This window comes from Fragaria vesca, linkage group LG3, assembly GCF_000184155.1.
Source record: "Fragaria vesca subsp. vesca linkage group LG3, FraVesHawaii_1.0, whole genome shotgun sequence".
In the NCBI taxonomy this organism is placed as follows: domain Eukaryota; kingdom Viridiplantae; phylum Streptophyta; class Magnoliopsida; order Rosales; family Rosaceae; genus Fragaria; species Fragaria vesca.
The window spans coordinates 18196827-18224476 of NC_020493.1; the positions used below are offsets into that span (position 1 = coordinate 18196827).

Here is a 27650-nt window from a genome sequence, read left to right on the forward strand (position 1 = left end):
AAATTATATAAATCAATTGGGGTTCGAAATCGAAGACATATCTAGGGCTTTGATCAGCCCCTAACTACTAAGGAGTTTAGTTACACATAATCTTGATTAAGAACATCAGAGAATACATGGAAGATGAAATAAGGGTGAGAAGAAGAAAACTTGATTGAAGAAGATCTTTGCTGATCGAGTTCTTTTTCCTCTCCTTTCTTTCTTCTCCTTCTCTCTCTTTTTCTTCTCTTTCTTTCTTCCCTTTCTTTCTTCTCTTTTTCTGGTTCGGCCCCCCTCTCTTGTTCGGCTGCTCCCCTCATTGAAATAGGTTAGTGAACCTATTTGTCACGTCCATCACCAATCCAACTAGGATTAGGGGTCCTAATTAAGCCCAATTATCTCCTTTTCTTTGTTTGACTTCAAAACACCTAAAAACAAATAAAGTTAATTAAAAATAGGAAAACATCACAAAATAAATAAGTAATAAGAATAATTAGCATGATAAAAGTCGCACAAATATGCGACTATCAAGAGACTGATTTAAAATGTTGCATGAAGGCTTTTGATAATGCTTGGTAAGAGTGCAACTGAGGCTCCTTAGCTTCAAAGTTCCCGTTGACCTGATTTACAACCAACTGTGAATCACTAAATATTTCCACTCTTTTCACTCCGATGCCTCGGGCGAGTTGCAATCCCCTGATTAAAGCTTCGTACTCAGCCGCATTGTTTGATACCTTGAACTGGAATTCTAGGGCGTACTCATGTTTGAATCAATCGGGAGTCTCTAATATTATTCCCGCTCCGCTTTTATTTCTCGTCATCGAGCCGTCCATAAAAAGTCTCTATAGTTGAGCCGGTGGTTCCTCACTGTGCATCTTCTTATCCACTCTGGGACCATTTTCCTCCCGGTTGGTCTCGGAGGATACTTCCACAACTTTCGTGAGAGTGGGCTCAAAGGACTCTCCCATAACTTTCATGGGCGTGAGCTCAGATATAAAGTCAGCCGCTGCTTGGCCCTTGATTGTCACTCTCGGCCGGTAATGGATATCAAATTCCCCCAGCTCTATTGCCCATTTCACCAGCCTCTCGCTGATTTTTGGCTTTTGCATAATTTGCCTCAAGGGGTGGTTAGTATAAAGGGTTATCGAGTGTGCTTGGAAATAGTGTCTGAGCTTTCTGGCGGTTATAATAAGTGTCAAGGCTAATTTCTCTACATCCGGGTACCTGCTCTCGGCCGGTATGAATCCCTTCCCCACGTAAAATACAGCGTGCTCGATATCGGACTCTTTTCTTATCAAGACCGAGCTAACTGCTGATTGTGAAGCCGCGATATACAGGTAAAGCATCTCGCTCGGGATTGGTTTTGACAAAACCAGCGCGGACGTGAGGTATACGCCTTTATCTGCTTGAATGCTTCCTCCTGCTCGGGTCCTCATACTATCTCCTTGCACCGCTGGTCTTTCAGCAGCCGAAAGAAAATGACACACTTATCCGTGAGTCGTGATACGAATCTGGCAAGGGCGACAATCTTCCCGGTCAATGAACTCACTTCATTCCTCTCCTTGGACATTTCCATGTCCAATATGGCTTGGATCTTTTCCGGGTTGGCTTCAATCCCCCTCCCGCTAATTATATGCCCCAGGAATTTTCCTTTGACAACCCCGAAGATGCATTTCTGAGGGTTCAGTCTCATCCCGAACTTCATTATGACCTCGAAGACCTTCTCAAGATGCCCTATATGCTCCTCGGCCCTTAGACTTTTGACCAGCATGTCATCGACATATACCTCCATTATTTTCCCGAGGTACTCGGCGAACATGACATTCATCAGTCGCTGGTAAGTCGCTCTCGCATTCTTCAGTCCGAAAGGCATTACCTTATAGCATTAAGACCCCTATCGGTCGTGAAAGATGTATGCTCCTCATCCCTTGGATCCATCCAGATCTGGTTATAGCCCGCATAGGCGTCCATGAAGCTCAACAATTCGAATCCGGATGTGAAGTCCACCAGTTGGTCTATTCGTAGGAGCGCGAAGCTGTCCTTTGGGCATGCCTTGTTGAGATTTGAGTAGTCTACACACATCCTCCACTGCCCTGTTGACTTCTTTGGAACCATGACCACATTGGCCAACCACTAGGGGTATCTGACCTCCCGTATAAACTTTATGTATATCAATTTTTGCACTTCCCCCCTCATTGCTTCATACTTTCCGGGCTTAAATGTCCTTTGCTTTTGCCGGACGGGATGGGATCCTTTCTTGATTCCTAGCTAGTGTGTTACGATTCCGCTAGATATCTCAGGCATGTCTTTATATGTCCAAGCGAATGCCCCACTATTTTTCTTCAAGAAGCTTATCAAGGCCGCTCGCACTCCTGGTGCCTGCCCCGTCCCGATGGTCACTTGCCTATCCAGGAATTCATCTGAGACTGATACCATTTCTGTGTCTTCTGCGGACACCGGACGCTCCTCATTCGAGTCGGTATTATCTCTGGGATCCGCAAAAGGGTCCGAGGGGGATGCCATGGCCTGGCTCGCCAATAGAACCTTGAATCTTTTCCTCCCGTTATCTATCGCATAGCAACTCTTTGCTGCCGTTTGGTCTCCCCGGATCGTAATGATTCCGGTCGGGGTTGGGACCTTCATTATTAACATGTGGCCGACGACAAAAGACTTCAGCTTCCATAACGCGGGCCTTCCCAAGATCCCGTTATAGGACGACTCGTAATCCACCACGATGAACTCTACTGTCGCCCGGGCAACTCCCTCTCGGCCTTCCATACTCACCCCGAAGCTGTTCGATCCTAGGGGCTGGACCACATCACCCGAGAAGCTGATCAACGGCTCATGGTCTTGTATCAACTTGTTACTTCCTCGATGCAGTCCCTTCCAGCCACTCCTGAACAACACGTTGACCGAGGCTCCGGTGTCAACCAGGATCTTCTTTGTGATATAGTGGTCGAGTTGCAATGTTATTAAGAATGGGTCCTCGTGCCGTCTTATCCCCTCCTCTTCCTCTTCTAGGAAGGTAACGGACTTCCAGCCGGTTGTCACTCGCTGATTACTGCTACTCCCAAAGACGAAGACATCCCTGCCATTCCTAGATCCCGTACACTGCTTTTTTGCCTTGTTGCTTCTATTATCTATACGGGACCCGCCATGGATGGTGTTGATTGTCCCATATACTTCAATTGCCCCTACATGCCTTGGGCCGGACACATATTGCTGCAGCTTTCCTTCTTGAATTCGGCGTTCTACTGTTTTTTTTAATTCTATGCAGCTGTTAATGATATAGCTTGCTTCCCCGTGATACCCACAAAACTTTCCAGTATCTTCCTTGGTGAGCCGGGATGGGGGGAACTTTTGGGCCGGGGGAGGCGGAATGGCAGACTTATTCTCATTCCATATCGCCTCGTAGGTGGCGTTGAGCGTCGAGAAATGTTCTTTGCTTGCCGGTACCGTTCTCGCGTACCTGGTATCTTGGTAGGGCCATTTTGCCTTTTCGTGCGCGTTATGCTACTTCCCTGCCTTTCCTCAGCTTCTTTCCTTGTGCCTCTTTCCAGCTGGGTGCGAGCTCGGCTCTTGCTCCCCCGTCCAGGCCCTTATCTCCTGGACCACTTGTATCGGCGATCCTCCTTCTTGCTCTCCGACCTTCCTCTTCCCGGTCGAGGTCCCTCCATATGTATCATGGTCTGCTTGAGCATGCCTGACCGCCATCTCCATAAGCTCATCGTAGCCTTGCGAGCATTCGATTTTTACTGCATACATAAATTTTCTGATAAGCAGTCCTTGAATGAATTCTTCCTCCGCAACCTTTTTGTCAAAGTTCCTGACTCTGACCGTGGCATCTTGCCATCGGTTCACGAAAGCTTTCAATCCCTCACCCCTATCTTGATTGATTTTGAACAACTGGGCGGTGTTTTGCCCATCCGTTCGTAAAATGAATCTATTGACGAACTTGTCTGCCAGTTCTCGGAAGCAATCGACCGAGTTTGATGGGAGCTCGTAGAACCAACTTAGCGTTTCCCTGCTAGTGTCTCCTGGAACATATTGCAGCATATCGCATCCGAGTATCCCTTAGCGTTCGTGTGAGACTTGAAACTATCGAGGAAGAGATGGGGGTCTCGATCCCCATTGTAACTGAGTTTCAGCGGCTTGGCTGCGCTTGGTCGGACGGACCGGGTGATCGCTCTTGTGAACGGTCCCCCCTTTTCTTCGAAACTCGCACGAGTTGGGTTACGCGTCCCCCTTCTCTTGGCGTCCGAGATTCGGTCAGCCAAACTCGTCACGCTATCCCGGATAGGTTTTAGGGTTTCTTCCATCTCTCCCTGGTTTCCAACTTGGACTTACGGGATTGGCTCGAGTAAGGGCGGCGGTCCCTCATCCCGCATTTCATCCGGGAACAAGCTCGTTCCTATATGCATGGTCCGACGGTTCGTTCTCACCGGGGTTCCTGTCTGCTGAGATGTGGCCGCCCGATCCAACTCCCCCACCCGGTCCAATGCCTCCCGGTGCTCAACTCCTTGGGCTAACGCCCTCATGAGTGTGGCGTTATCCCTTTCCAACCAGCGCTCCCTCCCGGAGGCTTCCACTCAATCGTGTGCACTTTGCTGCTCCAGCCGAGTGATTTGAGCCCTCATATCTTCCAACATCTCGGCTACCTCTTGAGGATTGAGATCCTGCGGTATGTACTCTTGTGTTTCATCCAGGAGGGTTCTCCCTGTAACTCTTGAACTTTTCCCTGCGGTTTCCGGGGTCCTCCCTAATATCACCTCCCTCTCTTGGTCTTGCTGCTCGATTAACTCAGTCATCAAGTCACGCTGGCTTTTAGTAAAGTTTCCCACAGACGGCGCCAAATGTTTCTGCACAATCCCGGATGGGTTCGCAGAAGCTAATGATATGCCTGGTGGATTGTCTGTTGCCTTCCCACTGACCTGCAATAACAAGGGGACCGAGAGCTTACGGTCTTTCCTTCTCCGAAGCTTAAGTCAGTATGTTATGGTTGAATGTAATTACTGAGGGGGTAGTTATTATACCTGACAAGCTGGTGGCTGGGCCATATTTATGGCTCAGAGTGGATTCTCTTCACCTGAAAACCGATGTGGGACAACTGTCTTTGCTACTGTTTTACATCCAGCTCCCTTATGCCCTCTGAATCCACTCCCAGCCCAATACTGCCGTCAAGGTCGGGCTCGGCCCACCCTACTTATTGGTGGATATTTCGGGGTGGCCTCGGTTGTGGTGAAATGTTTGTTGGTTTACTGGCTTGGGTGGTTGTTTTATGCACAACTGACTACAAGTATATTTTTTATGTATTAAAAAAATACATAAATATATTATTCTATTTATTGTGTCTAAATCGTGTTGGAAACTCAGTTTTTGAGTTTTACCGTGTCCCTGTGTCATGTCCGTATCCGTGCAACATAGATCGCAACCATTATGCTCCTAGACCCAAGACACATTCACTCACGCGGGGCTTACAAGATGGGTGTCATGGGGAAGGTTACAAAAAAGTATGAACTCATCGTTCGTTTCAGACACCGGTAATTTCGGACTTGGAAACCGAAATTCAAACTCAATAGGCTAATTCTATTATGGGTAAGTGAGGCAGAGGGAAACACATTGAAGAAACTGGTACGTGTTGTTTCTTTAAAAGAAACACACATTAAAGTTTTGCAGATTCCATCAACTACAACATACCACTGAAGCTACTAAAATCTGCTAATTGAAGAAAAAGAAATGTCAGGGTTACAAACTAAAATTGTAATACAACAAACCTTATCAAGAGAGACTGTATATTTCTTCTTCCTTCCTTCAGTTTATCGATCACCAACTTTGTATTATATATTCTAGCCTTCTCAATTATCTTTTCTATTTTATGCAAAATATGTCGGGTGGTTATGGTTCCACTACTCATTTCTTTTTCGTTCATTATTAACACGTTACTGAAATATTACAATTTTGTAAGTCGAACTCTACAGCCTCCCACTTATTAAGGAAAGACTATATACTGTTTGTAGACAACTCCATTTCATAGTTATCTCTTCTTTTTCTTTTGTAACATGTCTTTTACTACAATAACCCAATTGTTTGTTTTTCAAAGTTAGCCTTACGGGGGCAGTTTCAGTAGTTTAAAATTTGGTCAATTTATATAGTAGAGATACGAGAGTTAACAAACTGAGCAGTGAATAAACAATGCATCATCACATCATACCACAGATAATCAAACTAATTGTACCAAAAGAATTAAGACCAGTTATAAATTCAATCCTCTCTACTGTATCGATAAAAAAACCCGCGTAATAGAATTTTGACAACAGAAATTCGTATCTAATTACCTAATCTCGAAAAAGATCAGGGATACAATATGTACAACACTATACTATTCAGTTTCCAGAAATCAACTGCAACTTTGTCAAATCATAATGACGTTGATAGCCCGGTGGTGCCAAATTCAAGTCCAGATTCAAGCACGACACCCTTTTGCTACTATTCGATTTCTTCAACACCGGCACGGCTGCCGCCTGACCCCGATCAGCAGCAGCAGAAATCATGACGTCCCTGTGTCTCCTCATGTGACCCCCAAGCGCTTGACCGATTGCGAATTCAACCCCGCAGATGGGGCACTCGTGGGACTTGGGCTTGGCCGGCGAGCTCGGAGATGACTGTGCTAGCTGCAAGAGGTCGGCGGCACCATTTCCGGCAACTAGTTTAGGTTTATTGTGACTCGCTCTGTGACCTCCGAGGGCTTGGAACGAGGAGAACTCGCGGTTACACGTCTTGCAAGCAAAGGCACGATCTGACGTCTTCTGTTTTTTGATTGGGGATGAACCAGTTTGACCGACGTCTTTGGATAGCAGCATCAAGCAACTAACCAAGTCCAGGGTCTGCTGATCATCTTCTCTGCCTCTCTTCATGGCTAAGTTGGTTAGATGAGTTTCGGGTTGCGCTTTCGTGCTTAGAGAAATCTGAAGGAACTATGGAAGCAACTCAAGCAAGTAAGGTCTGTGTGAGATTGTGTTGGAATGGAAGGTAGAGTGAGCTAGGGTGCTGGTATATATAGGCAGCAAAATCATGAGCTAGTTGCTTACGATCGAAGAAAGTAGCAATGACGTGTTCGAATTTGACCTACAAAAGTAATGTGAGGAGGGTGGTATTATTGTAACGTTAGTTTTTTTTTTTTTTTTTTTTCTTTGTTGGGATTGTTTTAGCGCCGTTATTGTGGCCAAGTTTTGCGTCACCGCGTTTTGCTGGAGTGAGTTAACTTGGTCAAGCGGGGAAACCCAGCATCTGAAATTTGAGCCTTTCCCCACAGTTCTAGATGAATCTAACTGCTAGTCTCCCGGCAGCCAAGCCATCTGAATCATCTATATATTAACTTTGAATGATTATTCCTGTAAAAGTTATTACCATCGTAACATAATTATCTGAATTATTATATATATAGCTAGTCTCGAGACATGGTACACATGGTGGTCCAGATTAATGTTATTGGTTTATGTGATTTGTATTTAATTTTGATTCGTTTATAATTTAATCTATACTTTTTCATCATCCGCAAGATCTTCACCAGTTCAAGTGATGTTATTAACTTAGATCACTACATGACAGTTTCACGTTGTAATTCGGGACTATAAAATAATTCATCACAAAGTTGAGCAAACAAATAAATTAATGATTGTAATATATATTAACGTCTGAGGCCTGCACATTCCTTTCTCAAATGTAAGTTTGTTGTTTTAGTATAAAGTTGTAGATGAGTTGGGCAAATTTTGCAAGGATTGGTTAGCTATTCGAATGTTCGCTTATACTAGTTCGTTTGTTTGAATACTCTTGTTAATATTATCATTTGTATGATCGATTATGTGTATGCTTCCTAATATATATATATGACATAGTTTTAGTTTCTCACACCTAAATGTCGTTACGTTGTTGAGTTTAATTTGCAACTGTGAAAGCAGTAGAGGGGGATCAAGAATGTCGAGCAACCCTGTAAGCACACAATAAGTTAAGTAGCTAAGCTAATCAAGTGTGTATCTTGCTACAAAATCTACGCGGTCCAAAGTATAGTCCATGCCAGTTTTCTAACTTCACACTATATAAAGTTTCTATATCAATCACATCAAATAATATTATCTTGATGCTTAATTTTCCTCACTCTTTTGCCTCGTATTCGAGTCCTTGCTTCCTAGCTATTTCCCAGTTCCTACCTCCTGCTTAAGTCTTCGACTATTTGACCCGTTTTCATATTATGTAAAAGTTGCTCACTTTGTTTGTATAATGTTGTTTATGTGGCTTTTATCTATATGTTTCCTTCCTAGTGTGTATCGTAGAAGAAACAGTAGTTCAGTTTTCAAGCATATAGAGACATCAGGCTGCATGCAGTTTCCTTGGCAGCTTCGAGTTGATCAATATCTGCGGATGTTGTAAGAATTTTCTTGTTTGAACTCGAAGAAAGCCTAGCTACACGCGCCATTGCCCCGACTTTGACCAATTAAGATCAAAAGAGTCTTCTAATTCGTTCTAAGTTCTAACAACGACGTATACGTTTTCTGCTTCTGTTGAATTTTACACCACCAAATTACTAATTTGGGCTACCCGATCCAAGTCAAGGTTGGGATTGGCCCAACTCTGAATCAATGTTCACCAAGATGGGCCTAGGTCACTGAACTTGTTCAACCCCTCTTTCGCTGGGCCCAACAAAAACATAAATGGCACACTCCTATATGAGCTTTTTATTTTAGTGACTTTATATACACCTTATTTTTCTTATATGCACTTATTCTTCACCTTCTCTCACAACTCTATGAACAATATTCACTAGGTCTGTATCTCAATATATTTGGTGATGTATAGTTGGCAACCCAGTTTTTGCTCCATCGTCTCATTTCAGACATTTTCTCTAATGTTGTTACCTAAGAATTATTCCGACTTAAAACACATCACATTAGACCAAAACAATTCGATGACACATCTAAAATAAATATGTATGTAGCGGACACATTGAACCAGAGCCAAGTGACATACTCGAACAATATACAGGTCATTGCCTATCTCAAAAGTGCCACTTCTGGAACCCAATTCATAGGATTTTACACTACAAGTTTCCTAGTGTAAAAAAAAAAAACCAAAACCTATTCTTTATTTCTTTTCTTTTAATGGGAATTACCCACAAATAGTTGGACACAAACAGAGAAGTGTCAGAGTGAGTGAGTTCATGAAGAGGAGAAGACGATCATCAGCGCCGGAGCCACTTCCGCTTCAGGCAGTGACGCCGGTGAAAGAAGAAGAAAAAGACGACCCCGGAAAGAACTGGCAATTAGTGACGGCTGCTTCTGCTTCGGTGCGCTTCGGACTCCCCGACGGTTGGTGTGTTCAGGAAATCCCCCGTTGCTCTACCAGCTTCTGTCCCCAACGAGTTGACAGGGTCTCTCTCTTTCTCTCTAAACTTGTTCAATTACAAATGCACACGCGCTGTCATTCTATGCTTCCTGGGGTTTAAGCAGGGTTTAGACTTATAATTTAACCCAGAAAGAGTTTAGAGTTGAAGGACATGTTATGGGTTTAGGTAGACTTTGATGGGTCTTTTTGATTCTGTCATTTTCATAAGAAAGTCTCGATCTTTTTTATGGTTATTGATGTTAGTTTCTTTTTCTTCTTTTTTTTTTTAAATCCCTGTTGCACATTCTATAACATAAGTATGGGTTGGAACCCAGTAAAGATCTGGTAAATTTTATTTTTATTTAGTAATTTTTCCAGTGCTCTCTGTTTTGCTGCTGATATACACTTAAACTTTGAATGGTACATCCTGAATTTTGATGTTACAACGTAATCATATTTATTGTCAAATAAAGTTTTGAATTCTGAAATGACTATGGTTTTCTCTTAAAGGAACTGCAGTCGAGCAATACTATGGGCTTTTAGTCTAACCCAGCACAATGCTAGCTTATTATCAATCTTACTAATATAAATGTCTGGTTTTAGGTCATTTGAAATTTATATAATAGGCAACATTTACAGGCAGTCTGTATGTATCACTCTATTAAAGTTTGTTATGTATTGTATTTCTTATGTGTGAAGTTCATGTTTAGTTCAATGCTATCTTTTTAGATTATCATGTTTTGAAGTGATGCAATTAAGCCTTCTGGGGTCAGGCCTGAGACTTCTCATCTGATTATGCAGTATTTCATTGAGCCTGACACGGGACAGAAGTTTCGTTCGCTGGTAGCTGTTCGCAGATACCTAACAGGTGGACAAGTTGCTAGACAAGCAACTGCTGATAAACAAGTAACTGTGGATAAACAAGCAACTGTGGATAAACGAGCAACTGTGAGTTCTACGATCCACCTATGTTTCAGTTAATGTTAGAATTCAGTCACTGAGGGGATTTTAAGTTTGGTTTCTGTTGCTAGAAGGGTTTCCCTGGTAAGAGAAATCAAAAGAAAAAGGAAGGGAACCATGAACCCAGAAGTTTATTCTCCCCACTAAACTTAAAACAATAGGTATAGCATGGTCTTTCAAGAGATAGGAAGGAAAATTTGTGAAACTTAACAGACATATCCAGATGCCTATCAATATATTGTCACAAAGATAGCTAGCAGTTGCTTCGTGTTTCATGATAAAGTGCATATATGATTATTTCGGCCCAATCACAATGTCTTTGATTCTTGTCACCCAATATCTGGTAGAGGTCCACTAGTTTAAGGTTCCAAACTTTTCCGATTTTCGCTGTGGTTTTTCTTCTTTTATGTAGTATATCTTTCAGTACCGTTTCAGAATGAAATTCAATAATGATCGTTTACTTGAATTTTAGTTTTTGCGACAGTAGGAATCCACTGATTAAAGGGTCCATACTTGAACATGTAAACTTCATACATTTATAATCCACTAGGGTCCTTTCGAATCCAATGGCAGGCAAAAGTAACTGTAGATTTAGTTTAGAAGATTTTTTTTTAATTTTTTTATTTATAATGAGCACTGTATTGCAGTCCACTTTGAAGAGAAAAGCTTGCGATACCTATAATGTGATAGAAAAAATTCTCATTGACAATGTCAATCTGCAGATGCAAATTACACCACACACCACGAGGTGTAGTCCTTCCTTCGGACTACCAGATGGTTGGAAAATTGAGAAAAAGCCACGAATTAATACTACATATAGTGACAGTGATAAGGTATCTATTTCTTTTTCTAGTGTCAGTGGCTTTTCATTGCCTGTTTGGTAGAATGGGTGTATGTACTTTGTACTTGCTAAATCTACTTGCATTCTGCATTTTAAGGTTAAGGTTGAACGAGGCTTGCGCTGGGCACACTTTTGTTTGAACTTTTCTTATACAGTATATGCTACCTTCATTATTACGGAATTAGTCAAAACTTCAAATCACTTCGCATACACATGTTGGTGATTATAAGGCTACCTACAAATGCTGTATTCAGTATCTCTTTTGACAGAATGAGCCCAACTATATGATTTTTCATTTAATTTGCCTGGCTGTATTCATTCTTATATGCTTTCTTGAAAGGGTAGTCAAATGTAATTTGAGCTCTTATACATTTCAATGATTTCATGCAGTGAAGAAACGTCAGCACATGATCTATTTGTTCTGATTATGATACTTGGTTCTAGTATACCTCTGTTTTTCCTAGCTGCATGTGAGACTACCTTTGTTTTTGATAAAACCTGAGAATATGCTGCATGCACTTATCCATTAGTTAGAACCTTGGATTCCGAAAGAGATTTATTTGTTTATGTATTGTTTTTGCAGTATTATATTGAGCCAGGAACTGGAAGGCGGTTCCGGTCTTTAGTAGCTGTTGAGAGATACCTAGCAGAAGAAAATGAACATACTCCACTTCAGGCATTGATACCTGCCAATAAGTTGACTGTAGGTTCTCCGTCGCAGTTACTGATTTAACAAAGGTCTTTCTCCTCTATTAGCCTTGACCTTGTCTAGTTTTGCTAATGCTTCAGGTTTCGAGTGGATCCAGCGGCCAGAAGAAAAAGATTCAGTCCCGAAAAATTGTTTCTAAGAATTCATCACATTCGAACGATTGCAATAGCACACTCAATGCATCAAGGCTGAACACTTATTCTTCAGTGAGTTAGATAAACTATATAGATATGTTTGTAACTAGAATTTGCTTCCTTTTATTGACGCTATCCAATTGTGTGCCTTTTCAGCCTGCAGAGCATTTTAGTTCTCCCCAGAAAGAATTTCCCCGAGAAAACAGTAGAACTTTGCATCTCAATAGTAGCAGCCAACCAACAATTAAATGGGTCCTGGTCGATCGTGGGGGAAATGAGTGGAACCCCTTCATGGATGATTCAATGGTAGCGGATTCTGTGAAGCAAAAGTGGTCTGAGATTTTCAAATCAACTATCTATGGCGAAAATATCAAGCCACCAATTTTTTGAATTTTACCCTTTCTGCCAAAGTGAAACTTCTGTAACATATACTGTTCATTTTTCATTTTGGCCTAACTCACCCAAAAGTTTTTCAAATCCATAAATTTTTTCCAAATTAGTAATGCAAGACTTAGTTAGAAGCAGCTGTGATGAGGATTTACTGGTATGCATATGCAGACTTGTTGGAGCATCAAGGAGAAATGTTTAAATCTGCTGTATAGTTATGATTTATGAAGATAAAATTGCTTTTCCTTGGGAGTTTGGAAGTCATATACAGCAGTAAGAAAATTGTCTCCTAAAAAAAAAAAGTAAGAAAATTGTCTCTCGGCTGGTTGCTGTTCTACTCTGTTCATGTGACAAGGAACACACACAGGAAAGAAGGAAACTGATGAGAATACCAGATTAACAGCAATATGACATCAAACTGTTGCAGATCTTCTTCTTTTTGGGTCTGGGAACTGTTGCAGTTCAAACAATACAACTATATAAAGCACATTGAAGGGCCGTGTTTGTTGTCTGGACTCTGGAAAATGGACTAGTAGAGAGATGACTTACCTCTCAGATGAATACCATTTTCTGTCGACATTTCACGGGTCCGTTTTGTGGTAAACTTAGTCGTTGTGGTTGTAAGACAAGGGCATTTGATCTGGCACTTCATAAATGACCAAAAGAGTGTGTTGCAAAAGTAGCAAGGATTCAAATGAACAACATTCAACATAAACATCGAGCAGATATGTACTTTTGAGGAGAAAATGTTAGGTAGGGCTGCCAGGGAAATGAATCTAGTGTGAGTTAGGAGCTAGATAGTCTCATCAAAACGGTGTCCAACGGGGGAGGAAGAGTACAAGCATATGAAATTGGACATTAGACAGGTAGAGGGACGACTTATCTCTCAAATGAACCCCATTTTCTATCGACAGTTCCCCGAATACGTTTGTCATAGCCCAGAGTTGTTGTGCTTGTAAGATGAAGGCATTTGATCTAGCATTTCACAAATGGCCAATATCGAGCATCGCAAGAATCTCGAGGATTCAAATGAACAGAAACCTCATCACTAACATCGAGGAAACATTAATCAGTCATTTCGAAGAGAAGATCTGAGCTTCTTGACTACGAAATTGTTAGTCTTCACAATAAGAAAACGCTACATAAAAGTTGATAATTGGAAACCTTGTATGTCATCAGGGTCCAAAATGACCTGCAAGACCATTCTCCATTGTCAGTGATTTGTCACTCACTTTAATCTTAAATTTCTCCAACTCCAAAGTTTCCTAATAGAAAACAACTCCATTGTCACTATTTCTTCTTATGGTAATGCCACGGCAGTGGGACACATCAGTGATTAGCGTGTGATTCGACTAGTTCCAAGTAACGGAGTTGCCTTGCTTCACAGTTTACATCACACAGTGTTGGAGCTCGTGAGCGGTGCTAGACTGACAGCACCCAAATCATGAACACACCCAAATCATCATCGCCGGAGCCAACTCCGATCATGATGGTGACTCCGGCGAAAAAAGAAGACGATCCCAGAAGCTGTAGGCAACTGCAACTGGTCCCTGCTTCACGCTTTGGACTCCCAGATGGTTGGTCCGTTGAGGAAAGGCCCCGTCGCTCCAGCCAAACAGTTGACAAGGTCTCTTACTCTATACTTGCCTCAGTTGTATATGCATGTGATCAAATGCAGGTGCTTTGCAGCTATGTTTATATGTTCTTGTGTTTGACAAGTATTGAAAATTTGTCTAGGATTTTGATGGGTGAAAATTGGTGTTTTAAATGTCCATGTAATTTTAACCCTGGAAGTTCAGAAGTTAAAAGAATGAAGGAAGATTGATTGGGGTTGAGGACTGGCTGGGTGTGTATAGAGTCAATTTGATTTTATCCTGTCATTTTCATAAGAAAGTTTGGGTGTATCTTAAAACCCAATACAGGCTTAGGCTGGGGATCTATCATTGATAATAATTTTTAATTCCAGTTCCACTTGTTTCATTACTTTCATCCCAGTAAAGAGCATTATCCTTTCTATAATCTAAATCTGGGTCCTTTGTTTAAACCCAATTAACATCAGCTTTGAGGGTCTACAATCAAGCTATTTTTTCATTTGTTTTTGTTTTTTTTTTTTTTTTTTTTTTTGTTTTTTGTCTGTTCCAATGGCACTGAAAATTTCAGTTGGTAAAATTGATGATCACAACATATGTATCATGAAACATACTTTGAGTTCTGAAATTCTTTATCCATGGACTTCAGCTGTCGAGATGAGTCAGCCGACAGCAGCAATGACCGCTGAAAATAACACATTCATATTGCTTTAGGCCACCCAGCAACAGATTGATACCTTATTAGCAACTTGCAATAATATATACAATTACAAATGACTGTTAATGAGGTTTTTTTTTTTTTTCAATGAAAATAGAATCTGCTGATTGTTTGACAGTCAAAACTAATAGTGAATTATACAATTATTTTCTACCACCTTCTTTAAGTTTGTTTTGTATTATTTATGTTTGAACTTTGAAGCTATCCTATCAAATCTAATGTGGTTCAGGGCTGAGACTTCTCATTTAATTGTGCAGTATTACATTGAGCTTCACACAGGACTGAAGTTCCGTTCACTGGCAGCTGTCCACAGATACCTAACAGATGGGAAAATTGATATACGTAGCACAATAGAAAAATCAGGCAGTCAATGCACAGTGAGTTCTAGGATCTAATTATATTTCAGTTGATTGGCAATATTTAGAATTGAGGCAGGAGTAAGAGTTTGGTTGTTATGTTACTGGTAGACTAGATAAAGGTTTCATACTTAATTATCATGTATCTTTTCCAATACAGAAATCAATTCTGCATATGTGTTTAAATTTTAGTTATTGCTGGAGTTAGCGTGCACAGAAAAAAGGTCCAGGCTTTGATATATTTAAAATATGTAGTATAATTATAATCGATCGGGGTCCGTTTTGAATCAATAGTCAGGGGAAGGTACCACAAACGGATCTTTAGAAGTATTTGTACTAGTGTCACCAGCGAAAAAAGCTTGCAGACATTTCCGAATATATAATGGGTAAATTCCTCATTCACAGTGTAAATTTGCAGATCCAACCCTTCAGGAGAAGTTCCTTCACTCTACCAGATGGTTGGGAAATTGAGGAAAAGCCACGAAAGAATACTAATTCAAGTCACTCTGACAAGGTAACTATTTATTTTCTAAAGTTTGTTGGTTTTCTCTTCTTGGTTGTAAAAAGGGTATAAACAGCTTCTTGTGATAATACTTGCATTCTGCAACCTAGGGTAAAAGTTGCACAGATGCATGCATCTTGGTGCAGGTGTAACTAAACTTCGCATAAACAGCACAGATGTGGTTTTCTAAATTACAAAGTTGGTTAGCTCACATTAATGGCTTGTATCTGTAATCAAGTGATAAGGGAGCCTATAGCGAGATTAGGTGTATTCATATTATTGTCTCCTTTTGACAGATTGAGTATGGCCAATAAATTAGGAATCAATAAACTTGCATTGATAGCGAGATTGGCTGTGTTCAGATAGTTCTCGTTTTCTTTTGAAAGATCGAGTATGACCATCTAAATTGGCAATCAATAAACTATCATTGATAGCTATCTCATGCAACATTATGGTGATCAGTTCTTATGCCTTTCATGTAGGGGAAAATGTCTTACGTGGTCCATTTATTCTGAAAGATAATCATGATCTTGGTTATGGTAGCCCTTTGTTTTTCATAGCCGTTGCATTCACTTCAGATGTATTTGTTTATTTATTGTTTTTGCAGTATTATATTGAGCCAGGGACTGGAAGGCGCTTTCGTTCTTTGATATCTGTTGAGAGATATCTAACAGAAGAAAATGAAGACACTCCACTTCAGGCATTGATACCTGCCAATAAGTCCATTGTAGGTGTTGTTACAATTACTAATATAAAAAAGGTTATATTGCTCCTCCTTGATCGTTGACCTTGTCTAGTTTTCCTTATGACATTCAGCTTTCAAGTGGTTCTGGCAGTCAGAAGAAGAAAGTCAGGTCCCTGGAATTAATTTCTAAGCACTCACCATTTTTGAATGAATGTTATAATAGCACACTCGATGCAGTGGAACTCAACACTTGCGTAACAGTGAGTTTAATAAACTAACTAGTCTTCTAATGATTAGTTTGCCTTATAATTGCCATTATTGAATTCTAGTTGTGTTCCTTTTCAGCCTGCTAAGCATCCTAGTTCTCCGAAGAAAATTATTTGTGGAGATTCCAGTAGACCCTCAGAGCTCACTAATGGCAGGATTGGCAGCCCACCAAGAAAAGTTAAATGGGTCCTCGCCGGTCCTGGGGGGAATATGTGGAACCCCTTCATGGACGACTCTAGTATCGCTGATTCTGTAAAGCTAAAGTGGTCTGAGATTTTCAAATCATCAATCTGTGACGAAACTGCAAAGGCACCAAGGTCTTGAGTTTGATCTATTCTGCCAAAGTGGAACTTCTGTAACATATACTGTTTATGTTTTCACATTTGGCCTAACTCCAGATCATCAACTATCTGAGACTAGTAAGAATGTTGTAGAGAAACTGTAACAAGGAGCTGGGTGATATGCATATGCAGACTTGTTGGAGCATCAAGGAGCTATTTGTAGAGGAACTAGTAAGAATGATACATTTGTTGTATCATTTCTGCAACAATTTTATAAGGTCCTAAGTGGTCAGTTTGCACATAGAATGAGTGAATGACTAACAGCTCATGTATAATGGGGATACACAATGTATCATGTATGATTTGTAAAATAATTGTATAGGTCCCCAATCCATGCTGTCTTGCTGTTCTGAAGCCTTCATACACTTGCACATAGTAAGTTTACCTCTCTATCAAATCTAGTCTACTTGATATCGGTACATTAATGTATCATAGACTAACCCTTTGATTAAATGCAACTGTAACATCGAGCTGTTGCAGTTCAAACAATAAAACTATTTGAACCATATTGTAGCTCCTCTTTGTTGTTGGAATACGAGTCTTGGGAGTTAGCAAGGGATTTTCAGAAGAGACGCAGTGGATCACTGATCCCAACTTCACAAGCATCCGTTATTCAACAAGAGACGTAATGGTAGATGCTTAATTTGGAACGAGAAGAGGTCCCAAATCTCTAACAGAGGTAATCCGGAACAAGTTCCATTACTCCCTGATCAATTTCTGTTGTGATACGTACGTTATTACATTCCCTCAGGGTCTTGCCTCGTTATCTCACAATTTTATAAGTTTCAGTACGAAATATTCTTAAAAGAACTTTCAAATCAAATAATACATCAAATAATACAACACTCTTTAGTACCTAAAACAATTAGTCGAAATGGAAATAACTAAGATGTCATTCTTCCAGACAAGTAGAGAGACAGCTTATCCCTGAGATGAACCCCGTTTATGTCAAGAGTTCCACAAATCTGTTGATGGTAAGCCGAGTCATCATGGTTGTGAGACAAAGGCAGGTACTCCAGCACTTCATCTTCCATGTCGATAACAATGTTGTGAAGCAGGCAGCAAACGAGAATTATTCTTGGCAATCTGTGTTTGTCGGGTCTCCACATCACTCCGTCTATGATCCTCCATGAGTCCTTCAACCTTGCTAATGCTCTCTGTGCAACCATTTGGGTAGCACGCTGCCGCTTATTGAACTCATCTTTATGTTCTGGGAGTTCATTCCCGTCATAGGGAATTACAAGATAAGGCAGTAAAGGAAAGCCTGAATCCCCAATTATGTATTCCCTTATATCAAATCCTCTGGAGAGCTCTAATACTTTCCCATTTAACCTCTCCCCTTTGTCACAGAGTTCATTAAACTTAGAACTCTGGAACACCAACCAGTCCTTCATTTTCCCTGGCCATCCGGTGATTATATCCCGGAACCTCATGTCTGGGTCCACAATGGCCTGCAAGACCATGCTGTAATTCTTCTCCTGATCGAGCCAAGTATTGCTTGCCGGGTCTGAAGCTGGTAAACACATCATGATGTGAGTAGTATCAACAGCACCACAACAATTAGGAAAGCCTTGCATTTTCTGAAATTTTAATTTGATTGCTGCCATTTCTGCTTCAGTTGAAGGCCATTGGAGGTGGTGAAGTCCCTTTTGTTCCATGGCTTCCACAAATCGCCAGGTCACTTGAGACACAGCAGAGTGGTTCAGCCCAAATGAATCGCCAATCATTACTAGTGACTCACCAGAGCTCAGTCTTCTTAAAGCCACAGCTACTTGATCATATAAAGACAATGGTGTACCATTGTTAAACACAAAATGTACCGACTTAGCCATCATGTCTTCTCTCACAAGTGAGCATATGTAGTCAAAGGTTTTTCTGGACATCTTAAAGATAGATTGAAACCTACTCAAACCCTTTGCTGGAGACTGAAGACCTGCATATGCCCAATATGTGCATTCAAATTTGACATGCAGTGCTTTTATGGGAGTGTTATACACTAATAGAAGCAACATGATCTCAACTATTAGGATTACAGTATACAAGCACAGATCATGAACCTTCCTTTCTATTATATCTTCACTCATAACTATTATACTAATAAAGAATGCATACTCCAAGGGCTTAGAACTCCATTCTAGTTAAACAAGATTGTCTTTTTTCATTCATTTTAATCCAATATCTTCATGATTTTGGGGTTAATTGAGAAAAGACAATGGTAACTAGATACATCAAAACTATAATCCTTACTCTTGTGATATCACTTAATCACATATCACTCATTCTAACAAAACAAAACAAAAGCCAAAAAAAGAAGAAAAAGAAACCGCATGTCACTCCAGTCTTGAAATGCAGCACATCATGATCTCAGACACTTACAGTCTTCATACAAGATACAAGATATGAGATTGAGAGGTAGGTCACTGAAGACTAAGCCGTTAAGACCTATATATAGAATTACTTCAAGTTGAGTATTTCTACCTCTAAGCCCAATGAACCAGCAGCATCAGTGAAAATTTCCAATAATAGTTGAGATAAGATCAGAGGAGCACATGAGTGCATTATAAGGTATTCAAGAAATACTCTTTTTACTTGTAAATACCATAAATATTCCTGCCAGAAGATTGCATATGAAGTTTGACTGTAAGCTTAACATCGTTAAGGCTATACATTTTGAACAACAGAGAAATTTCTAAACAATTGAAGACAAAAATTAAAACTTGACTGATACTTTTAAACTTGATACTGTTGACTTAATATTCACATCCTAATACTTCCTTGTTGGTTCCTTAAAACAATACTTGGACCTAAACTAATGCATCCTATAACGAGTAACTGCACCTACATTTTTATGGCTTGTACTCATAAGGAAGAACTAAAATTTACATGCCTATCAATCAAGATTCCCCTGATCGTTCTCTCACCAAAACTCTACTAAATATCAAGATTTAATTTCTTCATGCTTAGATTTCCTTTTGTTTCTTGTAAGGAAAAGAAACAAAACCACTAGGGCTTTAATTGTGTAGACATAGCTTCAATAGAAGGAAGAGTAGAAGAAACCAAGCAGACCATGAAAGGGAGACTACAAACTTGCAATTTCTGGGTCCATGGCATCACTTCAGGCAAAAAGGACTAACTAGGATAACGATTTATTCTTGGCATAAGCCTCTTCAGTTCCCAGTTTTGCCAGAAGACTAGAAAGTTAATGCGTAAGCCTCTTTATAACCACCTACTCATTTTAGTGGCAGAATGCTCATCGGTTCTGGTTTCATATGAAGCTCAAACTCCTAGCTATCTGAATGTCTAAGTTCTGACGGTCAGAAATTTGATGTGATATTATCATGGTACATTCACCATGATTTCCGAAGTAAATCCGAAGGTTAAAAGAACATAATAACTCTGACTAATTTGTATGACATGTGAATAATAGAAGTTGATAAAAAATGTAAAAGGAGACTTCTAAATTTTAGACACCCTCTGGGTTGAAATCTAATCCGATAGCACCAGCACCGATTAATACGTAGCAGAGGTATAATAACTCTTCCAAAGTTTTTTCATTTTTAAATCTCCGGTTGGAAAATACGAATAATTTATTTCTTTCTTTCATAAGCAGTATGGGGTTTAAAACTTCATACCGAAATCCAATTAACTGAAACTCCTGGAATTTGCAATGCTGTAGTAAAATTAGTAACAGCTCAGCATTAATTCAAATATTGGATCACGGATGTGTTCTTCCAGCAATATTAGCCAATTTGTTCAAATCTAAAGTAAGATGATCAGTGGAAAAACAAAGGCAAAAAGAATGAACCAGAAATGGAAGAACTTCTGCACAGAATTCTGTTGTCATATACTCATATCCATCGTTTAGTTAGGTAATAAGTTGATATATTACTAGTTTATTGACTGTAAATTCAAGTAGATAATTACATTCAGCAGGCATTGTCCAAGGATCTTGATACTGTTATTCTCTTAGATGTCTTAGCACAGTATAATCTTATCCTTTCTAATATCAAAGAAGGCAATGAAACCAGAATGTTAGGTAAAAGGGACGGCTTTAAAGTCAGATTAGGGATCTTTGTTAAATATGGATACACACATTCGCACTACATGAATACTTAACAAAAAGCAAACCCAGTTTCAATCACACAAGTTAAATTCCAACTACGAACCCATAAAACACTAGAACATACGCACGCAACATAAGAACACTGTTCAAAAAGCTGTATAAAGCAGTATATCATAAAGCAAAACAAATAAGAAACAGATAAAAGTAAAGCAATTTGGAATCATTATATGAAAGCAAACATACCATTGATTCTCTTGGAGAACTCATCCCACCAATCCAAAGGACCTTCCTTCTCTGAGGATCCAGAACCAGAAGCATTGTGATCTTCATGAGACTTATTATTCTCTGCCTTCTTTCTCTTCTTAAGCCCCCTCACAGGACCCATCAGCGCCTCAGACACTAAATCCAATCAAAACCCAGAAACCCCACGAACTTCAAACCAACAACGACTGTACACAAACCCTGCTTGATTAGAAAAACAATCAAATACCCATTACTACAAAACACATAGAGATCATCAGAGACTAGTAAATAGAAGCGAAAGAGTTTATGACATGCACAAGACCTGTGAATAACTAGTGTTTGCAGCTGTGTTTAAGACATGCAAGAAGATAAAGAGAGCTTGACGAAATAGGAACAGGGAAACAGAGAAGCTGTGTAGGAATTAAGTGATAGAAAATCCAAGCTTCACATGTGGGTTGGTGTTTAATTTGTTTAAGACAATGTGGCAAAAGAAGTGAGAGACATGGACATTGTTCTCTCTCTCTCGGCTCACTAGACATACGAGTTCAGAGAGACATATGTGTATGGTTTTAAAGAGAAGGTTTTTGCTCGAAGATTTAGAGTCTCCTACGATTTTAAGAAAAACTAGTAAATTGCGATTTATATGTGTCGGAGGAACAATTTGAGGGTCAAGTTCCAAGGTTAAATGACCGATATGCCACTTACTCCTAATTAAAGTCATTCCTAAAATGGTAAAAAAAGTGTGTTTTATGGGAGAACATCTTCCGTATACGACGTGTATCTTCACATACATACATGAATGGTCAGGATTAGAAAAAATAATAAAGAAACATAGTGGTCAAACATATAAATTGTTATGAATGGTTAAGATTGCATCGTGTAAATACACGTCGTGATACAAGAATTTTCAGTTTATGAACATGACAACGTTGAAATTAGGATACTCAGACCCTTTGAGTCCTCGATCATTTTTTTTCTTTTCTGTTAAGGATTGGTACAGCTGTCTTCTAGCCTTTATTAATGAAAGTCGAATACAAGAAGTGACGTGGAGCTTAAACATTTTATTTACAATAAGCATCTAGAAGAGAAACCCAAAATAATATCGAATGATCTCTACCAAGTATATGTATTCTAACAAGCATCCACTAACAAAGAAACATGTTGCAGTGATGACTCTATTTGCTTTATTGCCCTTTCTCTCTTGCAAAAGAAATCAATCTACAAAAAAGAGAAATTTTAGAAAAAGAAAAAGGCTCTCCTAAAAGCCCTAGCCGTCTCTAACCCAAGAGTTTCAAAACTTCAAGATCTAACTCGTCCGACGGAACTTGAACATGGACAAGCGTGACCTGTGGATCACCATTGTACTGATATTGTCCGAACTTAACCATATTTAAGGTGTTGGGTTTTAATCACAAAAGGTCTCGGTACAATTTGGTATGATTCATCCACTTATAAGTTATATTTTATTTGTCCATTTTCTTATATGAGATATTTCGTCTCCAACACTCCCCCTCACGTACAACCTAACTTTTTAGGTTTGCACGTGTAATTCATTCGGTTCAATCTCGGAAATCAGTAATGTGATTTGGTCCAATTCCCACTTCGAAAATTGGGGTATGCAGTCCAAGGCCCATTGCAGACACTTGCTATGGTATGAAGCCAATCATAAAATTTTCCAATGACAATTTGATGAACCCAAATTTGGGCCCATTATGTGTTTTTTTTTGGGGGGGGGGGGGGGGGGGCTTAATTGAAGAGGGACCTCTTCTGATACCAACTTGAATAGGGACAAGCGTGGCTTGTGGATCACCATTGTACTGATAATGTCTCAAGTTAACCATTTTTAAGGTGTTGGGTTTTAATCACAAAATACCTCGGTACAATTACGTATGATCCATTCACTTATAAGTTATATTTTATTTATCTATTTTCTGATGTGGGATCTTTCCTCTACAACAACGGCGACCCAGATTTCGACATGACCTTTGGTCTTGTCAGCGGCATGAGTTTGTTGCCGGACGGGTGATTGATATTGATGTCAAGGCTGCTTCATGGAGGTGTAATCTGACTTAGGTTCCGGTTGCTTGTCTTGGCGGTAACTTTGGTCTTTAGTTCCCGGTTTTGTAAGGACACTATGCATCGGCAATGCTTGTTGTGTCATGGGTGGGTGGAGTTAATGGCTAAGCTAATCCTTAAACTGCATGAAGGCGACGTCTCATGGCTGTGTTGGGTTTGCTTGTTGGGCTTGGGTCATGCATCTCTTTGGGCTCTTTTAGGTTTTGAATATGGTTTTAGGGTCATTGCTCTAGACCTTTTAGTTTTTGTCTGCCATTTAGAAGGTTCTCTTACACCTCAATAATGGGAAGCTTTTGGAGTACCGCAATTGAGCGGTTTGGCGAAAGAAGTTTTCTTTTCAATGTTATCTTTGTGTATGATAATTTGTGGGTAAAATGTTGTATAATTTTTGTGGTTTGAAGTCGACATTTGTTTTGTACTTATGGTTTAATTTTAAGAATTGAAATTTGTTTAGTCCTTATGGTTTGAAGTTGATAATTGTTTAGTCCTTATGGTTTTATTTTAATCTAAATGGTCTTTAAAGTCACGATTTTTCATCCAAATAGTCATTTCATCAATTTTCTCAGATAAATGGCTGACGTGGCCTTTAAAGACATTTCATCAATTTTCTCAGATAAATTTGCTGACGTGGCCGTTAAAAATTACAATGTCTTTAACGGCCTATGTNAGCCATTTATCTGAGAAAATTGATGGAATACTGTTTGGATGAAAAATAGTGACTTTAATGACCATTCAAATTAAAATAAAACAAAAATGACTGAACATATGTCGATTTCAAACCATAAGGACTATACAATATTTTACCCTAATTTTAATCTGAATGGTCCTTAAAGTCACGATTTTTCATCCAAATGGTAATTTCGTCAATTTTCTCAGTTAAATTGCTGACGTGGCCTTTAACGGTCACATCAGTATTCTAATCGAACAAATTGACTGAGAGACCATTTGGATGAAAAATCATGACTTTATGGACTATTCAGATTAAAATTAAACCATAATGACTAGACAGATGTCGACTTCAAACCATAAGGACTAAACAAATTTCAATTCATAATTTTTCTAGCGTTGCCAGGCTCATATTTCGTGGGCGAAATTTTTTTACAATGTAATGGTTTCGATTCACCCCACCTCATCTTGAGGATCATCTTTAGGGATTGTACTAAGCCATTCTGGCATTCTATCAATGAAATTCGAGCTGTTGCTCTCTTTAAAAAGAAAAAAGAAATCAATCTACAAATAAATATTCTCTATTAATTAATAAATGATTATACAAAAAAAAAATGAAGGATTTTTTTTTTTTGAATGAAAATAGGTCAGACGATTTTATTCAATAAGCACAAACCATATTACACAGTGACCCGCCCTTGTAGGGCCGTCAGAAAAAGACACCGCTAAAACGTAATACAACTCACATATTGAGTGAAGCCCAGTGGGGGAGTAAACTAATAAAATACTGACAATAAATTTTTCCGTAGCATCCATTAGAATACTCGCTGACAACCTTCGATCAATAATCCCGACAATTCCTCGCAGGTATTGATCCTAAGAAAAAAATTGGTACCAAACTAAGAAAAGTCCTGAGTCCCAAATTTTTATCGTAAAGTCACTTGGATCCCAGATCCGAAACCAAAATTTAAGAAGCCCAAATGTTTTGTCTCTGGTCAACCCACTAGAACTCAGACCCAAGTAACAAACATGAGCCTAGTTCCCACTAGGTCGACGCCAAGCAGGCTACACTTAAAGACCGTTGACCATGGCTCCGAAACCGACCACGCCGCCACGGACAAAGTACGTCGGAATCGGTGGCTTGTCAACCGCATGAACGCCGTTTCCTTGGGAGAAGCCTGGTTTTGTTGTTGTCAAACTTCGTTGGAGAAGAAAATTTGTTTTCTTCTTCTCAAACACAACCATCTAAAAACAATTTCGTATAAAAGTAGATCTGAAAATTGTTTCGCATAACATCAGGAATTGGTTTTACTAATAAAGTATAACCACATAGTGTTGATCATAGTCTAACCTTCGATTTTGAATGTTGTTGAGTTGGTTTAGGTTAAAATGGTTTCATCCCAATTTTAGTCTGTGGTATTGATACATCATGAACCTAGCTACCTCTTTACTGTTTTTTTTTTTTACCTAAATTGAGTTTAGTTGTGTTTGAGCTCATTTTATTGTTTCAGGGACACTAAAAATTGACTTTTTATAGTTGACTCAATCGATAAAATTTTTCTAGAATGTGATAAAAACCGTTAAAACGAACGTGTAGACACGTGACACTCCCGAAACAGAGTTCGTATGTGGAAATTTTATTTAAAAACCGTAGTTTTCCTTTTTGTCGGAAGTATAAATTGTCATGACCCACCCCGAATTTCACCCTGAAACCCGAAGTAAATCCTACGGGGACCACCTCCAAGGAAAATTTACCGAAAATTTGGCATAACCTCCCTTGAAAATGGACAACCTTTCCTAATAATACCTGCAAACACTTCTGAAAATTCAAATCCAACCTTAAACTTCTAGAGCCTTCGTGCTCCCCAAATCACAACATCTCCCAATTTATTTACTAACTTAAAAAGAAAATTTCATAACCAACAACCACAGTTCAGAGCAACTCTATTTGAGAGGAAAAAAACTAGAAATATAAAAATGAGCAGAAGCTATACTATTAACTATGCCTCTTCTCCATATACGCCCGACCTCAACTATGCTAACCTGCATACTGGGTATTTTTAAAACGAATGGCTCAGGGGAAAACATTTGCAAACGTTAGAGTGAGTGGACAAAAATAAATAAATAAAATATTCCTAATTTATTTTCCATAGAAATTATGCTGCATGAGACAGATCAAAGCTTTCTACTCAAACACTGGCAAATATATGATTAGCTCCGGCTAGTCTCCAAAACTTTATAAAATAGAGCCTCTCAAGCTAAAATATAAATATATATGTATGTATCTACACACGTTCATACTCCTTGTATGATGAATTCTATGAAGGAAATATAAGAAAAATAGAAATTCATATAAGGCTACTACGCTTGAGTCTAACGCTCACGTCACGCCTTAATGCACTACGCCATTAAGATGGACGGACGGGTGTATAAATATGTGTTTATACCCCCTATATGAATTAAACACTCATATATGGCTACCACGCTCTCGTCTAACGCTCATGTCACACCATAATACAGTTATATACTACGCCATTAAGGTGGACAGACACATATGATTAGCTAGCATTTATATACATACTCTCCTCATAAATATCCATATACATATCCACCGAAAATCTCATTTTCGGTAACTTTTGAAAGAGCGAAGTTAACAAATAAAATATGAATAATCACTTCCGAAAATACTTCACAGAAATCAATCGTAAAAGAAAATCATTCCACAAATTAAGAATCAATAATATAAAAATCAACCATCATTAAATATGAGACCATCACATGCATTTAATTTAAAACAAACGTCCACTCACAACTTTAGGCATAAGCCCGACGAAATCCAATTCGCCACTCAAGTGAGGTCTCCTCAAATCCTGGCACAAAAACCATGCTTAGGACCACACTTCAATTTCAGAATAAATAATACTTAAATATATAACCCAAAACTTTTCCGCCTAACCCACTACCTTTTCTAGGGTTAAGCTTATCGGATTCACGCCAAATTCCAACCACAGCCTTATTTTTTTTATTTCAACATTCTAAAACAATAATAAGGAAAATCCAACGGTCGGATTCTACCCCATTAACCGCCAAATTCACCAATCTTTTAAAAATCCCAAACCTATCCAAAACTCCTCCAAAAATTCCAAACTTCACATCATTAAACTCCCCTTAATATTACACATTTAAAACCATGAAAATCTCCCTAACAACGGCGGCCGGCGACCGACTCCGGCGACCTCCAATGTCTACCAAATTTTAACAGCATCTTCCTCTCAACCCACTCTACAACTTTCCTAACTAGCACAAACATCAATTTCAAGCCTAACTAGGTCAATCGAACAAAAACATAGAATTGAGCCCTAGAATTTCCAACGCCAAAATCTCCTTACCTAGACCAAGGGGGAGTGAATTCTTTGGAGGGATTGCTGCACGGGAGGAGGGCTTTCAAACAAGCCAAGTGGCTCCGGCTATGGAGGCCGGAGGAGGGAGTTCCGGCGACGAGGAGTTTTTTGGGCAGTCGGGACTTCCGGCCAGTTTCCTCCCGATCGACGGCGCTAAGGGCTCGGTCACCTACCCAGAAATGAAGAGGGGAAGGTGGTGGTTTGATGGGGACCAACTTAGCGGCCGGAGCTGGCCGGACGGCGACGGACGAGCGAGGAGAAAGTCCGGCATGGAGAGGACTTGGGGAGAGAGTCGGGTGAGAGAGAGAGAGAGAGAGAGAGAGAGAGAGAGAGAGAGAGAGAGTAGTAGTAAGTT

At 39.6% G+C, this 27650-nt stretch overlaps 5 protein-coding genes across 6 annotated transcripts; 2 read left to right on the top strand and 3 right to left on the bottom strand.

The window, feature by feature from the left end:
• Window positions 1–1927: 1927 nt before the first annotated feature.
• LOC101299850 lies at window positions 1928–4035 on the bottom strand. Its single transcript, XM_004295893.1, has 3 exons — window positions 3530–4035; window positions 2260–3448; window positions 1928–2122 (listed from the first exon to the last, which is right to left on the bottom strand). Exons 1-3 carry the CDS (start codon window positions 4033–4035, stop codon window positions 1928–1930), a joined length of 1890 nt encoding a protein of 629 aa, XP_004295941.1.
• Window positions 4036–6234: 2199 nt separating this feature from the next.
• LOC101303682 (zinc finger protein ZAT11-like) lies at window positions 6235–7003 on the bottom strand. The gene has a single exon (XM_004294557.1). It carries the CDS (start codon window positions 6891–6893, stop codon window positions 6363–6365), a length of 531 nt encoding a protein of 176 aa, XP_004294605.1. The 5' UTR covers window positions 6894–7003; the 3' UTR covers window positions 6235–6362.
• A 2150-nt stretch (window positions 7004–9153) lies between these two features.
• LOC101303976 (methyl-CpG-binding domain-containing protein 7-like) lies at window positions 9154–12578 on the top strand. Its single transcript, XM_004294558.1, has 6 exons — window positions 9154–9403; window positions 10159–10305; window positions 11040–11150; window positions 11742–11861; window positions 11948–12073; window positions 12158–12578. Exons 1-6 carry the CDS (start codon window positions 9194–9196, stop codon window positions 12389–12391), a joined length of 948 nt encoding a protein of 315 aa, XP_004294606.1. The 5' UTR covers window positions 9154–9193; the 3' UTR covers window positions 12392–12578.
• A 1296-nt stretch (window positions 12579–13874) lies between these two features.
• Window positions 13875–16829, top strand: LOC101300133 (methyl-CpG-binding domain-containing protein 7-like). Its single transcript, XM_004295894.1, has 6 exons — window positions 13875–14015; window positions 14953–15072; window positions 15470–15565; window positions 16161–16280; window positions 16370–16498; window positions 16584–16829. The coding sequence occupies exons 1-6, from the start codon at window positions 13875–13877 to the stop codon at window positions 16827–16829; spliced, it is 852 nt and encodes a 283-aa protein (XP_004295942.1).
• A 664-nt stretch (window positions 16830–17493) lies between these two features.
• LOC101304259 (putative nuclease HARBI1-like) lies at window positions 17494–21609 on the bottom strand. Of its 2 annotated transcripts, XM_004294559.1 has the most exons (3): window positions 21475–21609; window positions 21153–21371; window positions 17494–18779 (listed from the first exon to the last, which is right to left on the bottom strand). In XM_004294559.1, the coding sequence occupies exons 2-3, from the start codon at window positions 21292–21294 to the stop codon at window positions 17731–17733; spliced, it is 1191 nt and encodes a 396-aa protein (XP_004294607.1). In that variant the 5' UTR covers window positions 21295–21371; window positions 21475–21609; the 3' UTR covers window positions 17494–17730. The 2 variants fall into 2 exon arrangements, with proteins under 2 accessions (XP_004294607.1, XP_004294608.1); XM_004294560.1 differs by lacking the exons at window positions 21153–21371; window positions 21475–21609 and adding an exon at window positions 19325–19416.
• Window positions 21610–27650: the final 6041 nt, after the last annotated feature.

Bases quoted from the DNA above. Each gene is read 5' to 3' on its own strand.
- LOC101299850 (XM_004295893.1), bottom strand. From the start codon at position 4,035: ATGCTGCAATATGTTCCAGGAGACACTAGCAGGGAAACGCTAAGTTGG. The intron at 3,449-3,529 runs GCACAAGGAAAG...CCAAGATACCAG, and splicing joins TCGCACCCAGCTGGAAAGAG to GTACGCGAGAACGGTACCGG. The intron at 2,123-2,259 runs GTAACACACTAG...ACGGGAGGTCAG, and splicing joins CTGAGATATCTAGCGGAATC to ATACCCCTAGTGGTTGGCCA.
- LOC101303682 (XM_004294557.1), bottom strand. From the start codon at position 6,893: ATGAAGAGAGGCAGAGAAGATGATCAGCAGACCCTGGACTTGGTTAGT.
- LOC101303976 (XM_004294558.1), top strand. From the start codon at position 9,194: ATGAAGAGGAGAAGACGATCATCAGCGCCGGAGCCACTTCCGCTTCAG. The intron at 11,151-11,741 runs GTATCTATTTCT...TTGTTTTTGCAG, and splicing joins CATATAGTGACAGTGATAAG to TATTATATTGAGCCAGGAAC. The intron at 11,862-11,947 runs GTAGGTTCTCCG...CTAATGCTTCAG, and splicing joins TACCTGCCAATAAGTTGACT to GTTTCGAGTGGATCCAGCGG.
- LOC101300133 (XM_004295894.1), top strand. From the start codon at position 13,875: ATGATGGTGACTCCGGCGAAAAAAGAAGACGATCCCAGAAGCTGTAGG. The intron at 15,073-15,469 runs GTGAGTTCTAGG...GTAAATTTGCAG, and splicing joins AATCAGGCAGTCAATGCACA to ATCCAACCCTTCAGGAGAAG. The intron at 16,499-16,583 runs GTGAGTTTAATA...GTTCCTTTTCAG, and splicing joins AACTCAACACTTGCGTAACA to CCTGCTAAGCATCCTAGTTC.
- LOC101304259 (XM_004294559.1), bottom strand. From the start codon at position 21,294: ATGGGTCCTGTGAGGGGGCTTAAGAAGAGAAAGAAGGCAGAGAATAAT. The intron at 18,780-21,152 runs GTATGTTTGCTT...GGGCATATGCAG, and splicing joins GTTCTCCAAGAGAATCAATG to GTCTTCAGTCTCCAGCAAAG.